Genomic DNA, 16,556 nt, shown 5'->3' with positions numbered 1-16,556 from the left:
GCATTGAAGGCAATAGCTTGGATGCACGAGCGCCACTGAGGGCGCGACTGGGCCATGTCTGATAATGTCTCTAGCCATTGATGTGGCCCGTCTCGTGGTCCCCATCCAGGAAGACGGCAGTGACCAGCGCAGCTGAGTTTGCTGGTAATGGCCTTCATACTTCGCTGCCAAGTCATTGTTTGACCGCCTCTGGCAGAGAAGAAAGCAACTGTTTAGAATTATTTCAACTTGATTGAAAATCAGAAAAACACGCGTTTTAAAGCCCAGATAGGTGAAAACAAATTGTAATCTGGCGAGACGACAGTCTGACACCTGAAGAGTGAAGAACAATCTATAATCAAAGGCTCAAATATTCGCTTTGTTGGTGATAGGTGCGTTACCTCCAAGATGGCACTCAGTATCGATATGAAACCGATTGCATAGTGAACATTACAGAGGCGCACTGGATGACTGAATGTTCCACGTTTTGTCGACAGGGTGAGGTAACATTGGCATCTTCTGTTTCGATTGTGTGTATATAAAAGAATGTCAACATAGTCACTTTAAATTTTTGTCAGTTCAAGATACCTTAACATCTTGAAACAGAATCAGCTGTTTCTTGGAATATTTACGGAGCTCAAAGGAAGGATGAGTCATAAACGATCGGTATATTAAGAGTATCGTTTAGCAGTCGCGTTCCAAACTTGGTAGACTAAGCCGGATTCGCGGCTTCCAAAATGTTTAAAGCGGTGTTTTGGATTTTTACAGGGGTTGAATCATGCATGCAAACACCCAGTTGGAATTAGGACAACTTGCCGAGTGCTAGAGATAACCGCAACTTGGAGGTTGCACACTTTAGTAGCTCATTGATTATTACTGTGTCATCATATATCTCACGCAAACTGGCGATCAGACAACTCTGATCTTTACGAGTAAGGCAAAAGTGCTTGTCACCAGGCCATGATTTTCTCGCACCTAGCACCAGTCATCCGGTTTTTTTTAAAAAAGACGATCAGCGTTGGCCTCGTTTGGCATCTGTTCAGTATTTTCTTCAAAGGATGTGTGTGACACTAAATACTGATGATACTATTGTTCCGTTATGCGCAGTGTACTCTAACTCTGGAAACGACCGCCATGAGTCCGGAATCCTCGCGTTTTTTCTTGGATACTAGTAACAATAAGAGAGATAATCGTTTAGCTGTAACAAACACCCTTTCGGTGCCTATCTCCCTTTCCACTCGAATAAAGCATGAGGGCTGGGGTACTGTTTGGGGCCAGATGGCTCAGTGGTTAGAGCACGAGTTTACTGACCGGAAGGTCCGTGGTTAGAACCCGACCTCTGCCTTTCGAGTTCCCCTTGGACAACCTGGCAGCACCCCAGCCGTCATGCTTTATTCGAGTGGAAAGGGAGATAGGCACCGAATGGGTGCTACAGCCAAACGATTTACTGTCGGGTTAACGAAGCCTTGACAGGAGCAGTCGAGATTCTCGGGGGGTTGGCTCGAACACAGACCTTAGTAAGTTCGGGCCTTAACCACTGAGCTCTGTCCAGTTCATGGACCCTAGAGCCCACTTCGTGCGTGCCATCCTTTCCATTTGGATTCCGTTAGTACCACTAGATTTCATTCAGACGCCTCTGGTCACAATATTTCCGTATCTGGGTTACTTTTCCTCAACTTGCCGAGTGCTAGAGAGAACCGCAACTTGGAGGTTGCACACTTTAGTAGCTCATTGATTATCACTGTGTCATCATATATCTCACGCAAGCTGGCACTCAGACAACTCTGATCTTTACGAATAAGGCAAAAGTGCTTATCACCAGGCCACGACTTTCTCGCACCTAGCACCACCTACCCGGTTTTGTTTTTGGAAAAAGACGGTCAGCGTTGGCCTCATTTAGGACCTAATCAATATTTTCTCCAAAAGACGTTTGTAACACACTAAATACTGATGAAACTATTGTTCTGTTGTCCGCAGTGTACTCTAAACTAACTCTGAAAACAGTACGACCGCCATGAGTCCGGAATCCTCGCGTTTTTTCTTGGATACTAGTAACAATAAGAGAGATAATCGTTTAGCTGTAACAAACACCCTTTCGGTGCCTATCTCCCTTTCCACTCGAATAAAGCATGAGGGCTGGGGTACTGTTTGGGGCCAGATGGCTCAGTGGTTAGAGCACGAGTTTACTGACCGGAAGGTCCGTGGTTAGAACCCGACCTCTGCCTTTCGAGTTCCCCTTGGACAACCTGGCAGCACCCCAGCCGTCATGCTTTATTCGAGTGGAAAGGGAGATAGGCACCGAATGGGTGCTACAGCCAAACGATTTACTGTCGGGTTAACGAAGCCTTGACAGGAGCAGTCGAGATTCTCGGGGGGTTGGCTCGAACACAGACCTTAGTAAGTTCGGGCCTTAACCACTGAGCTCTGTCCAGTTCATGGACCCTAGAGCCCACTTCGTGCGTGCCATCCTTTCCATTTGGATTCCGTTAGTACCACTAGATTTCATTCAGACGCCTCTGGTCACAATATTTCCGTATCTGGGTTACTTTTCCTCACCCAAGCTTTCAATACTACTGCACACGGTCAGACAGGTCCCACCTATATGTCCCAAGCAACTCGCTTAGCTGTGTTGTGCTCGGTGGTCTTTTCGACTTCGCACGCACAACGCGTATACTTCGAGTATACTACGTAGATCACGGGTACTGGTTGTGTACAACAAGCACTTGAGTCGAATGACGCGTACGTATATTGATGACATCCACGCAGATAAGTCCGGAGAACGGCCTAGTGACGTCATATTCTTTGCATAAACCTTGGGCTCTGACGGGTCGTTTGAAAACACCACAAATTCGCGTCCAGGTAACAAAAAAGCAACAGAGTTGCACATTGAAAATCGAACTTAGTGGGTTTCGATGTCGCCAGACAGAGTTGAAAGACGAAGTCAGTCGTAACAACCCCCATTTTCTAGTTCGGACATTTTCTTCAGAGGCTGCAAATTCATCATCCCAGTTGCGTGGATGACTCAGATTCAGCAACTCGATGATTTCCTTTTTTCCCTTTACCGGTGCCATAGCGTTCAAGGGACGTGAGCGAACCGGTTAGAAGCTGGCAAAAGTGGCAAAAATATACTGTTCATTTCATCGTCCAGCTGCAGTACCCTTTCGGTACCTAACTGCCATGCTACCAGAAGGTTGCACGAGGGCTGGGATACTGCCAGGTTGCCCAAGCCTAAACAGGGGAAGTCGAGAGGCGGAGGTCAAGTTCGAACCACGAACCTACTGGTCAGTAAATTCATGCTGTAACCACTTGGGCCGTCATTAGACTGCTAAAAACGACTCTCTAGTCTCAACCAGGAGAGCCACTGTGAATGCCGCGGTATTGCTGATGATCTGTTTGGCTGTCATTCTTTGTTTTCCGTCCACTTTCTTGCAGTTCCGGGTGACTAAAACAATTGTCTTCTCTGATGGTTAAACCGCCGGTAAAACTGAGGCGTTCGGCGTGTTATTAACCAATGCGTTCTGGAAATACCCCGGGAAACACTGTCCTCTACAAATGGGTTGCATTCACTCAGGCGTCGCTTGGGGGTCCAGTGTAGTTATCCTATAAGTGTGCGGAAACTGTAGTTGGACGTACTACACTACTTATAAGGTTGTTGAAAGTTCTTCGACCACCCACGAACGGTTTCGCTTTTCTTGGGGCTCATCGGGTAGTCCCCGAGTTTCCGTTAACCTTATGTTCTGCTTGAACCCAACTGGATCTCTCATTTATTAAGTTCTTCATAAGGCTGACCGGGAATACGGTGATCTGACCGACATGATGAGCACCAAAATAAGCGAAAAAGGTCATGTTGAAGAGATTTTCAGTAAACTTTTGAGTAGTATGTTACGCCTCGACAAGATGAGCGTTGGTTTGCGCCGTAGACTTGCTTATGGCATCACCAGACGAATTTCGGCTTATCAATTTGGTGCGCCGGCTGATGCAATCCTGGAAGATTCATCCGAAATCGCATTCCTTCTAACTGACAAGAAACAGAAATTATAACAAAACTGGCTGGATTTGTGTGGTTGCTGAAAAAATTCTTGGAAAGCCCACGATCAACTTCCCTTTTCTTGGTTTAAAAATGGATGTACTTCCTGAATTTTGTGCAGTTTAGGCTCAAGTGGAACATAAAGGTGATGGAGACTCGTAGACTACGCCCACCTGGTAAGCTCAAGTTGGACGGGCGAAAATGGTTGTATACTGTCAAAGAGATTTCAGCAACCTTGTGAGTAGTGCATTATGTCTATACAGTGAACCAACTCAGTCATGAGGCGGCCTGATGGGGCACATTCAATCGCCTAAGAACATCATAAATGAGAGATTCAGCTAACTTACAGGTGGGTCTCCCGCAAAACCGAATTGGTTTATAAATGGGTGCATTTCACCTTACTGTAGTTACTTCCTTCGGACAGAATAACTTACTGAACTCCCTGTGTAACGGTGGATACTACTTCTGAGGCACGCGAGTAGTATGTTTTCTCGTAAATCCGCTTCGCGTCTCTTGAAAAGTGAGATCTATTACGGAATTTGTGGAGTCGCATTTGCTTGCATTTGAGTAACAGTCAATGAATATCCAGGAAATTTCAGGAAGGCGCGTTCAAGGAGAAGATGGATATTCTGTTTTTGTAAACAAGATACATATGAGTGTTTTGCCTCCCTTGTCAATAGTCTGTAACTGCTCAGTTGGTGTTTTCTAATGAAATCCTTCTTCGTTTCACCTGTACGCTAGGTAATACAGAATTGGATAAAGGGTGCTTGCTCAGTTTGTAACCAAATAGATCCTGCGCCTAAATGTCATTTCGGAAGACCACATTTAGCTATCTCCGAAGGCTGAGTTCACACAGCAATGGCTGTTAGCGTCAAAGAGAGGTTTTGTGTGGTGAGGACGACAGTGGTGTTCGGATAATTTATTCCCATCCATTACTGCTCATCACGATCCCTAGGTGGACATATTTTATTTGCAACTCTGATTTTATAAGCCCAAGATAACTGGGTTGCTGAAGCGCGAACTTAATAACCAGAAGATCCTAGATGGGTACCTTGAGACGGGCCATATCTATGGTTAGAGACATTGTCAGACATGGCCCAGTCGCACCCTCAATGGCGCTCATCCATCCAAGCTATTGCCTTCAATGCATAGCTACTTTTCCAACCCCCTCCCCAGTTGACAGTCCATCTACAGTGCTGCATTTGTGCACCAATTTATCAGCTCCCACCTCCAATGCGCAGCTACCTACCCCACCTCCCCAAATCATCGGTGAACGAAACTGTGGCAGGTGCAACCACTGTACGACGAGTACGCGGTTATTACAGCTGACAATGATGATGATGCTAATGACCTCAACCGTTCCTGTCCAGGCTTCGACAAAATTACTGTGTCTCACCCCTCCAGCTCCTTGCGGATAGCGTGGCAGCTAGGCACCGACAGTGTGACAGCTGAACAATGACGACACAATTTGTGAGCGATGCCCTTTTATTTGAGCACATTGTTCACTGATATAGGTGCTCCTACGCTATGTTGTCTGGTGGTTTGTGGTCTCAGGTGTGTCCTGTTTTATAAACAAGAAACCGCTAACTCCTGTAGAGAGGTACTACTTATACGGAGCGTTTGTTAAAAGTAGACTTGGTACTCAGTTGCATGGCACACTAGGAGGCCGAATAGTGAATTATAAAGCAAATAAAATGAGGTTAAATTTCAATTCCTGCAGACTGTCTCACTCCCTTTAGCTAACTCCTGTAGAGAGGTACTACTTATACGGAGCGTTTGTTAAAAGTAGACTTGGTACTCAGTTGCATGGCACACTAGGAGGCCGAATAGTGAATTATAAAGCAAATAAAATGAGGTTAAATTTCAATTCCTGCAGACTGTCTCACTCCTTTTAGAATAACTATCCTCGTGGCTCGTCCCTGTAGGGAGGGATTGTACAACAGCACTTACGTAGCTACCGATTTTTGGGCTTTCTTTTTCAATCTACGTTTAAATGTCTTATTTACTCACTCCATTGTAGGTTACGATGGGACGAGCAATGTGCTTGCCGGGAAGATGTTTGGTATTCCCGTGGTTGGAACGCATGCGCACTCGTTCATATCTGCCTTTCAGGGCAATGTAAGTTTCCCCGTCATCGGTACCGAAAACAGGATTTCTTTCTGCAGTTTCATTCAACCCCTATGTAAAAGTCGGCTTGTGGCCTACGACGGTTTTTGCTTGTTTTATCTTACCCACACTGTATTCATCTCATGGTCGGTCACCCGACCCAGGTCATGTGACCTGGGCTGCGTGAAAAACGAGTGACCTCATATCCCATCCAGTTGTGGTGTTGATCAACCACCCGTTCGTAGTGGGTCCTAAGCTTCTTCAAGCTGCGTGACACTATTTACGCTTCCGAAAATGCGAATAAAAACTCTAAATATTTATGTACTGCACTACTCATAAGGTTGCTGAAAACTCCTCGACAGCCCACGACCAGTTTCGCCCTTCTTGGGGCTCATCAGGTAGGTGCAGTCCCCGAGTTTTCGTCAACCTAATGTTCAACTTGAAACCTAATTGCAAGAAGTAAGCGAAATACATTCATTTACGAACGAATTTGGTTTTTCGAGAGACTCACCTGGAACCCAGCGGAATCTCTCGTTCGTGATCTTCCCAGGCAACTGAATGCGCTGCACCAGGCCACCTCATGTTTCAGTCGCTACGATGATATTCGAGATATCGCGATACATGTATATTTGTGATGCACTACACGTAAGACTGCTGAAAATTCGTCGACAGCCCACGACAGGTTTCGCCCTTCTTGGAGCTCATCAGATAGACACAGTCCCTAAGTTTCCGTCAACCTTATGTTCTACTCGAAACCAAATTGCACGAAATGAGCTACCTTCGCGAAATTCAGTTGCCTGGAAACATCAGAACCGAGAGATTCAGCTGGGTTCCAGGTGGGTCTCTTGAAAAACCAAATTAGTTTGCAAACCAGTGTATTTCTCTAAATATTTAACCTAGACTGAATACACCTGCGGAATAAGCCTCATTTGTTAAAATATTAGAGCAACTGATCAGCGTAGGCACCATCCGGTTTCGTGTTGCTCCGGCAGATTTTTGATGAATCATATCGCCGTTTTATCTAATTTGAGCCAGCAAAATCCAAAGTAGTATGCATGTCCTTCGGAGCAAGTAACTCACCCCACGGAATCGATGCTGGTCGCCTGTGTCTTTGAACACAGTAGCGATGGGAAACTGCTTGTCATGGGTCCCACTTGTGTACCTACCGCTCCTGTCATTCTCATGGGACACTCCGTATGTAATAACGGTCAAATATAATAAAACTTCCTGACGGTGTTGTTAGATGGCCCACTAAGACCGGACTGTCGAAAGAGAAATTATCAACCGCCGAGCGAGCTTTTACGCTGAATTTCGTTCATTCTTTCACCGTGTTTGCTTTTTCACAGAGCAGGTGGTGTCATACACCTTTCGGGATATCCATCAAGGTTCCGTTTGACTTAAACTGTCCGCCGAATGAATACACACAGGCTGTCTAACATTGGCATTCACGTGAAAGTAAGAACAACAACAAGGTTAAGAGATGAATTCATTTCGTCATTCCTCTTCCGCGGTGCTCGTAAAACGGGATAGAGTGAAACAACCTATGGGGCGAGATGAACCAAGTGGTTAGAGCGCGAATTTACTGACCGGAAGGTCCGTGGTTCGAACCCGACCCGCTCTGCTTCTCGACTTCCCCTGTCTAGGCTTGGGCAACCTGACAGTATCCCAGCCCTCGTGCTTCCTTCGGGTGGCATGGCAGTTAGGCACCGAAAGGGCGCTACAGCTGAACGAAACAACCTAAAGGACTAGTTTGCGTCCATATTGTGCGCTAAACTGCAACGTGACCAATTAATGAAGCCGGCGTCGACTCAGAGTAAGTTTCAGGTCCTTCTGAAAACACAGTACAAGCCAATATCGAATAGTCAGCATTACCTCCAGGAACTTTAATTCATGTGGACAGATACTTCGTGCTATAACTTGGAGAGATGAACGTATTTCGTAGTCTAGTCTCGCCCTGGTGTCTAGTCATCGATGGCTCGGTTTCCGGTAGTTCCAGTTTTAATCAGGATCACCCATCGGGTTCTCTTTTGCTCACTTTTCTAGGTTTCGTTCACCCCCGCAAACCGCAGGTGAATTGGTAAATGCAACGACTGGTTTACGAAAGCGATGTTTCGGTGACGTTTGTGCTCTAAACTGAGAGTAAATGTTCAGCCTACTCTTCATCACGAGTAGAATATTGTATTAATACGAAGGGAGTAGCTGGCTGTATTTTTCTACCGATTCACTCAAGTTTCGCCATACGAGTATTTGCCAATGGGGGAGGCTCAAACGACTCCCGATAACGACACGACCAATATGTTCACAGCCGTTGCCTTGATAGGGGGCGAGATTGTTTGATGATCAGAGCGCGAATTAGCTTACCGGAAGGTATATGGTTCGAACCCGACCTCTCATCTCGACTTTTCCTGTCTAGGTTTGGGCAGTCTGGCAGTATCCTAGCCCTCGTGCTTTCTTCGGGCATGGCAGCTGGGCACCAAAAGAGTGCTACACCTGAACGATTTTCTATAATGAAATTGGTTCATTGAGAATAGATGTGGGTAGATTCGTCAGAGGGGTGTAGAGAACCACAGTTTTTGTGACCGGGGGGGCATCGGTGAACAGTGATTACGCATCAAAGGAACACGTGATTTTGTGGGCGAAATCAAAATTCTCAAAGTAGAGTAGAAGTACTATTGAAACAATGTTTAGTGGAATACCTATCAGCCATCTGGCTAACTGGTGATGAGAAGAACCGTTCATAGCTAAAATGGGACAAATGAGTACATGGGGTTTACGAGTTTTCTGAAATCCGTAGAGTTGAGATGTGCGGAAACCGACAAATGTAAGCCTGAATTATTTGATGTATGGTGGACGTGATAGCAACAACAACAAATTGTCAACTTCATGGACCGCAGTGGTTGGTTAGCAATATCTATGACTGCTTTACGTTGGACTGTGCGTGTCTGTGGAACTCACTCACTGCCTTTCTTCCTCTCTCTCTTTTTGCTAACCACAGAGTGATGTGAACCACCAGAAAAGTGTTGAGCCACCGGGGGATGATCTGAATGACGACAAACTTCGTGATCCGAGCTCTGTCCCGATGCAGTTGGACAAATTCCTTGAACGTTGTTGGCACTGGTCTCGTCGACTCAGTCACCTGCTCAATTACTCCCCGGATCAGGTTCATCATGGCGAATTGACTGCGTTTGCGAACTATGCGTTCGCGTTTCCGGATGCTTTCGTTGGCCTGATTGATACGTATGATGTGCTGCGGTACGTGCTGTTTGTGTTTCCGTTTCTGTGCTTTTGTGTTGCACGTGCGCACTTCACACTTACCTTACTGGTCGTCATCACTGACAACAACACCTGATGAGAACACTGGTGCTTCACTGTACCTAGTAGAGGAGTATCTCTTCATCCAATTTGTCTAAATGTCATGAATGTATACGATACGCCGTTCAGCTGTAACACCCTACCGATGCCTAGCTGCCGTACCACCCGAAGGAAGCACGAGGGCTGGGATACTGTCAGGTTGCCCAAGCCTAGACAGGGGAAGTCGAGAAGCAAAGCGGGTCGGGTTCGAACCACGGACCTTCTGGTCAGTAAGTCCGCGCTCTAAACACTTGAGTCATCTCGCCCCTCATGAATGTATGCTTCGATATGAACAAAGTTCCTCGTTTCACGCTTGCACAGCAATTACGATTCGTTTAATAAAAGGATGAAAAAAGTCGGAAATGAGGATATTCAGTGTCGAGAACGTTTCCAGGTCCAGTTGCCCAATTCGGATTGAAACTGGAAGTTCAAATTCTATTGTCCTCTGTTTTTGCCGCGTTTCTGTGTTGGTGCCTCGCGGTCTTCGCACTTGAGGAAACGATTTTGGTAGTATTGAGCTTTTACATAGCTCTTAAGAAAGTTCAGGGGCAACCTTGCTGACTGAGACGTCCGTGCTTCTAACACGACCTTTGCATCTTGACTACTCCTGTCAATGTTTGGTCAACCTGGCAGTATCTCAGTCTTCGGGTGACATACCATCTAGTCATAGAAAGGGTACTAGAGGTAAACGGTTATTCATTATTAGTATTATTGAATTTTCTGTCGCCTCCGTTCCCACATGGGTGTGGTGACCCCCCAGCACCCATGGGTGCGACAATTTCCAGTCCCCCCAAATGGCTGATTAGCTCTGCACTGCGTATCACCTCGGGGGTCGAAATGCTCCCCGGGACATCCGCTCAAGGATATGCTCACAGAGTACGCGCACGATATCGCAACCTGTGGTTCGGATCCTATGGGCGCGTACAAGTGTATGGCAAGCTTTCGCCTGAGTTCATCATGGTCAGTGATATAAGACGAGGCTGCCCTCTCTCACCTTTCGTCTTCAACTTTGTTATTGATGTGCTGCCGGAAATTTCCTTGCCTGTCTGGGGTCGAAATGTTCCCCTTCCGAAATGCAAATCATTGCAAATAGCCTAACCTGCCGCACGGTCTGGGATGCGCCCCACACCTGCCAAGTGTAAAGTACTGCTACATGACTAGGTGGGATCGGATACAAACCTCATGTTTACAGACGAGTGAATCGACTTAGTAGATAAAACTGTATCTAGCCAGTTGTGTAAGTTCTGGTGGACTGGCTGAAGACTAGAATCCTTCACGAATCGGGTAGGCTAGGTCAGTTTTTGCCAACCTCCGATACCTAGGGCATCCACTTGACGTAAGTTTGCTTGCCGCGGTGCGATCCATACTAGTTTGTGGATCAGAAACGTGGCCTCTATGCGCAGATGTATGAAAACTGCTAACGTTTGAACATCGTTGTCACTGAAGCGTTAGTTGAGTCTGATGGGAACATCCAATAAGTAGTGCTGATAGTTTAAGGAGGGAGGAACTCTCCCACGACAGGTGAATCAGTAGGAAATGGAATTCACATGCTAAGGACAGTCTGCCTCGCAGAGCTCTGTGTTAAGTGGAAGAGACCAACAGGTGACAAGTACACAGGTTTACGGAGTCACGTTTTCAGTTGGTGTCAGCCTTGTCGAAAGCGTAGGACATTCACTTTAGCCTCCCTCCAAGAGGAGGTGACAAATCACTTGACGTTGTGTTGCAGTCCGCCAAACTGATCGTCTCTCAGAAAATCACGCGTTGAAACTGCATCATTGTACTAGTTTGGTGGATTAACGGGCTTTGTCTTAAATTTATGGGGGAGGTTGGTGACTTCGTTTGGGACACATTCACCAGACATGAGCTACGGAACTGCTGACTGAGGCAGTGCATACGGGATGAGGATAAATAACTTTTCGGCAGACTGTCCTCCCCTCAGCTCAACTGATCCTCGAGATACTTCTGAACCTTAGATCCGGTTGATTAGCCGGCCAACCGGGAGATTCATGCTAGTCTCATATTACAACAATCTCCGTTTGCAGGTGGGTTTAAAACCCCAATTAGGAATAGTTGTTGGATTTATCCAAGCCTCAGATTGGAGTGTCCGAGAAGGCCTGAACTTCCTGGGTTTCCCCAGTGAAAGTTGAATTGGAACAGACACGACTTGCACTGCCATGTGACCTCGGTACCACAGCCCACTCGCATTTAGGCGTCATTTAGTGAACTTGTGACGGACCTCACTGTCTGTTTTTGACAGTAGTTGTTCAAGCCATTGCCTTTTCTTTCAGACAAATGGGACCAGATTATTCCAATCGTGACAAGGAGTAGTGCGGTTGAGTGGATAGCATTGAAGATATCTCCTCGGCTGCGAAAGAAAACTTTTCAAGCTGATTACCAAGCTTGGCGAACAGCCGGTGAGCGAAGGGTGGCAAGAGCAAATGATACCGGTTGTTCAGGCCGAAGAAGAGGGTTTAGTTGTGGTACTCCAACTTGAACCTTTGACTCTAGAAATGTTTCACCCACAAGCAGTGGAAGGATGTAGGGTTTTGTTCAGGGACCCTACCTTAGCCTCTGACTCAGCAGTCTGGACCGCGAGACAACGGTTGTTAGGGTTTTCTTGGGAGACCCTTCCCGGAGTCAGTGACTCTATAGTCTGACTTACTTGGCTGTAGGGGACCGGCTTGGCCCGAGGGCGCAGGAAGTAAGGCATTACTGTTTCACCCTTGCTGCGGCTGAGCACAGCAGCTGCCTTTTGAGCAACACAGTGATCTTTGGTTTCAAAAGTATTTTGACCGTATTGAATAATGCGCCGATGGTCACGGTCAACCTTTGGATGATCGAAGTGTGCGGTTTTTGGGGCCAACCTTTTCTAACCTGTCCTTCCACGGGGGAAGGCACAATCGTTGTTTCCATAAACATGGACATGCTGGGGGGGACGTCTGGGGGAAACGCCTTACTGCCCCCACACTCCTATCGCAGAGTACAGTACGACTTTACCTCTAGACCGCCTCGTAATACGATTATTCGTAGTACGGGGACTCGCCTGGCTGCTCCCCGTTGGCCTTCCTGGTGTGGTTGAAACTTTAGGAACTGTGTTGTAGCCAGTATAACCCGCAGGATCATTGCAGCACAGAAGTCCGACCATCATGACAAGGTGACAGCTTTGGATCGCGGCTTGGCAAACAGGTCAACGGACAACTGGTCAACCTTGAGGTGCATTCTACGTATAACAGTATGATTTATTCTCTTGTTTGCATGTCTTGATCACAACCTACTTCCAAAAGGTTTTTGAACAACCACTCTGTCGGAATGAACTCACATCGTTTTCAATTAGAAGGCAATATTTCTTCTCATCAATTGAACTCCTTTTTAATGTGCTGCATCCTGACAGATCCGGGGTGCCCAATTTCTGTGCCGTTGGTCTCACGTTACATGAACACGGTCATCGACCTGTTGGAATACGCATCGATAGCGGGGATCTGGCGTTTTTGTCTCTCATGGTCCGGGATGCTTTCAAGAAGATAGCCCAACAGTGAGTTTGTTTTTTGCCCTTTTGTAGCCGAGCACCCTTGATGTCCCCTTCTTTTTCAAACTGCACAGCTGTTTTATCGTTTTCTTTTCGGAGTCATCACCAGTATGCATCTGACCAACTCCAGGGAGCCTGGGAACCACGACACTCAGTGGTTGAACGTTTCACTGTTTGACCACGAGCAGCTTATCGGCATTGTGATCAACTCGTGCTTAGACAGGATGAAACGCCCCTTGTCGTTCAACCACCTGTCCTTAATCCACTTCAATTAGTCACTCATCGACTGATCCCTCGATTGACGAATCCTCATTTTATGAATTTATTCTCCCTGTGCTACTTACAAATTGCCGGTAGTGTGAGGAGATTCGGGTATTTTCAATAGAAATTTTATCCTGGTATTGAAGTCAGTCTGTGCTGAAAAGTGGAGAGCCCTGTAAAGTCGTTTCATCCTTGTTGGAAATAAAAAGCTAACGAAATTTATGGCTTCAAGCCGCCAAGCTGAAGAAGTGATATCACATTTTTATCCTCCTAAGAAAACTAGTGACACTACCAGACACGAATTTCTCACTGTCACACGAACCGAAGTCGTTCTATCAATGGGGACCCAGAATTTTTCTGAGACGCAACCCAGCCGAGGTAATACGTCTCTAGAAGACCACAAAACTCAATGAACCACACTTGATGCTCGCCTCTGCATACCGACAAACGAGAGATGAATGCTGCCTGTTACTGGTTGGCCCCAGCAATAACTCTGGTGCGTCGGGGCTGCAGGTGCTATAAATGATGGGCGAAGTCACAAACATTGATGCCTAAATGCATAATATGACTGTTGATAGGTACCTGGAGACGGAAAACATCGGCAGTTGAAGATATGTACAGACATGGACCAGTCACGCACTCCGTGGCGCGCGTGCTTCCAAGCCGTGGCATTCAATAAATAGACCTCCTCCCGTTATCTCCAACGAAACTTGTTATGTTTTCAAAGCTAAATATGATGAGTGTGACTGGTGCCGCTTCATTTTTCACCCATTTTCCCATTTATCGATTGGGATACCAGTGTAACGGTGAATGCTACTGATGTGGCATATGAGTAGTATGTTTTCTCGTAAATCCGCTTCGCGTCTCTGTTACGGAATTTGTGGAGTTGCTTTGTAGCATTTGCTTGCATTTGAGTAACAGTCAATGAATATCCAGGAAAGTTTAGGAAGACGCGTTCAACGAGAAGATGGATATTCAGCTTTTGTAAACAAGATGCATATGAGGGTTTCGCTTCCCTGGCTAATAGTCTGTAACTGATCAGTTCCGCAGCGAAGGCGTTCTTCCTTTCATCAGTAGAATGATGCTCAATTAAGTATGCTTCCCCGATAGAACGGCCAAATAGAAAACGTGAGTTGACCATGTCATTCTAATAGACCGTGTGTTTGTATTTGTAATCGTAGAGGGGGTGTGGCCTCATGTTTCGGGTCTCAGCACACACAAGGTAGAAATAGCCGTCTATTGAATCCCTGAGTAGGGCGGTGCGAAGCGTCATGAAGAAAGCCTACCCCCACACTCAAACACAAAGGCATTCTTGCTGCCCTGCACGTTGAATGCATGATAGAACTGGCCATTTCGATATTCAGTGGAACATACTATAGAGTTCCGCAAGGCTCATCTATAGAAAGTCTTTGCTCCTCATTGGATACGATCGGCAGGTTCTAAGGAGATTGGCAACACTTTTAAGTTGTTGACCACTGTGCCATACGCGCACCTACTACCGTGGCTAAGTTGAAACTAAATACCACAGATTCTTATCGGCAGACTACCTGTCATCTACTTACCTACGCACTCTGGTTCCATCACTTTTTTTCCAGCTACAACATACCCTGGTTTGAAGACCTACGAATTTTGGTTAGCAACGATTTGAATGAAGACACGCTACACTCATTAAATCTACAGGTAGGTGGTACACCTTGTGTTGCTCGTCCATATCTTTTCGGCGGCAAATTTGCGCACAGTGGTGGATTGTCACGCACAGCTTTCCCCCTTTGCCCATCTGGCTGTCTCGTTAAAATTGATTCATCTAATGTGTGGCCTTCCGCACCGCTTATTGCCAAACCACCTGGTTCTTATTGCTGCATATGAGCATCAGTGTTGATTTTTTCGCTTGCAGTTCAAGGGCGGTCTGTCGTTTGATCAAAATAGAACATTTCTTGTGCCTGCCAACCCCTAGAAGTTCCCAACACTCGCTGAGTTAAATTTCTATGTTGTTCCGCAAAGTTGTCCCTCTGATTTTCGAACGCCTGCGACCAAATTAGCGAGCTTATTTTTCAAAAGTTCTTTACTATGTGTATTTGAGTGATGTGATAATCCTGTGATCAGTAATTTTCTTAGGAGTCCTTTGGTTTAAGTGCACTCTCTTTGAAGCCTGTCAATAGGCCCAGTTGTGTACTCTCAATATCTGATAGATCCACTCATTGCTTGCGGAACGGCATCAGTTAGGTGAGATCGTACACAACAGCGTATTCCTCATACACCCGATTCATCATCGGTGTGATGCAGATCCTAGCAGAATTCACAAAGCTTACGCGGTTTGTCTGTCTAACTGTCTGTCTAACTCTGTCTAGCTGTCTGTATATTTGCCTGTCTGTATGTCTATCTGTCTGTCTGTCTATCTCTCTATCTGTCTATCTGTCTATTTCTATCTGTCTGTCTGTCTCTGTCTGTCTGTTTGCCCGCCTGTCTGTCTGTCTGTCTGTCTGATTGTCCTACTTTGCATATGTTCAAGGCAGCACTCTGATGCTGACCTCCTTCCAAATATCAGCCACTGTTCACCACCATGTTGCCAGTCTTTGACTTCCCACACTTTTTGGTCCGATTTGTATTGCAGCTACCGCCTCGTGTAAGACTACCATCTCTACATCCCGGTTGATTCATTGGTTTGTGGCCCATTTTCCAACGTATTCTGTGTTCTCTTTTGCATGCGTTCTCTCATTTCGTGTTGGTGATTGTTGTTGACTATCATTCATCCATTCCTCTCTCGCATTGTGTGTTCTAACTGAGGTACACGTGACCGCTTGTTTTGCCTGTTCTTGACGTTTGTTCTACTTATTATCGCTTATCTCGTTGCACGATGCTCGTGTTGTCCGTTCTCTGAGGTAGGATAAGTTATCCTGTGCTATCCCAGAAAAGTGACCACTCCTGTCCGTCAAGCAGGGTGTTGGACCGAAGGTGAAGCGAGTCTCACCCATGTTAGCCAGTTTATGGTGCTTCGGTCTCGGAGCGATCACTGTTACCACCTTTCGGTTCGGCAGAATGGTATACCGTCAGTTTGGCTCTCTATACACTGTATCATCGTGCAAGCAGATTCCGCTCGCGTGCACATATCCCCCCGTTCCTTTCCTGACCAGATACGGCAGGTGCGACCAATACAATCTATGAGGCTCTTAAACAGCCGCCTAATTGAAACGTTTTCTACTGTGCGGTGCATGAACCTATCAGCAGTGCTGTAGGACTGGAGTGTCGGTGACATGGTCCACAAAACTTCAGTGTGGCTTGGACCAGTTTAAAGTGCGGAATGATTAC

At 46.3% G+C, this 16,556-nt stretch overlaps 2 protein-coding genes across 2 annotated transcripts in view; one reads left to right on the top strand and one right to left on the bottom strand.

The window, feature by feature from the left end:
• The window catches only part of T265_03238 (hypothetical protein), a gene marked incomplete at both ends in the record, with an annotated part of 19,711 nt that extends 7,538 nt beyond the window's left edge, over nucleotides 1–12,173 (bottom strand). The window contains one exon of the mRNA XM_009167671.1: nucleotides 12,126–12,173. Within this exon, the coding sequence (XP_009165935.1) occupies nucleotides 12,126–12,173 (48 nt within the window). The remainder of the gene's footprint in view (nucleotides 1–12,125) is intronic.
• Nucleotides 1–16,556, top strand: part of T265_03239 (hypothetical protein) — a gene marked incomplete at both ends in the record, with an annotated part of 43,841 nt that overhangs the window by 10,946 nt on the left and 16,339 nt on the right. Inside the window, 4 exons of the mRNA XM_009167672.1 lie at nucleotides 6,027–6,124; nucleotides 9,108–9,364; nucleotides 12,855–12,995; nucleotides 14,846–14,930. Of these exons, the coding sequence (XP_009165936.1) occupies nucleotides 6,027–6,124; nucleotides 9,108–9,364; nucleotides 12,855–12,995; nucleotides 14,846–14,930 (581 nt within the window). The remainder of the gene's footprint in view (nucleotides 1–6,026; nucleotides 6,125–9,107; nucleotides 9,365–12,854; nucleotides 12,996–14,845; nucleotides 14,931–16,556) is intronic.

Source organism: Opisthorchis viverrini (assembly GCF_000715545.1).
Source record: "Opisthorchis viverrini unplaced genomic scaffold opera_v5_45, whole genome shotgun sequence".
In the NCBI taxonomy this organism is placed as follows: domain Eukaryota; kingdom Metazoa; phylum Platyhelminthes; class Trematoda; order Opisthorchiida; family Opisthorchiidae; genus Opisthorchis; species Opisthorchis viverrini.
The sequence above is the reverse complement of the archived record's forward strand: the minus strand, read 5'-3'. Positions and strand labels throughout refer to the sequence as shown.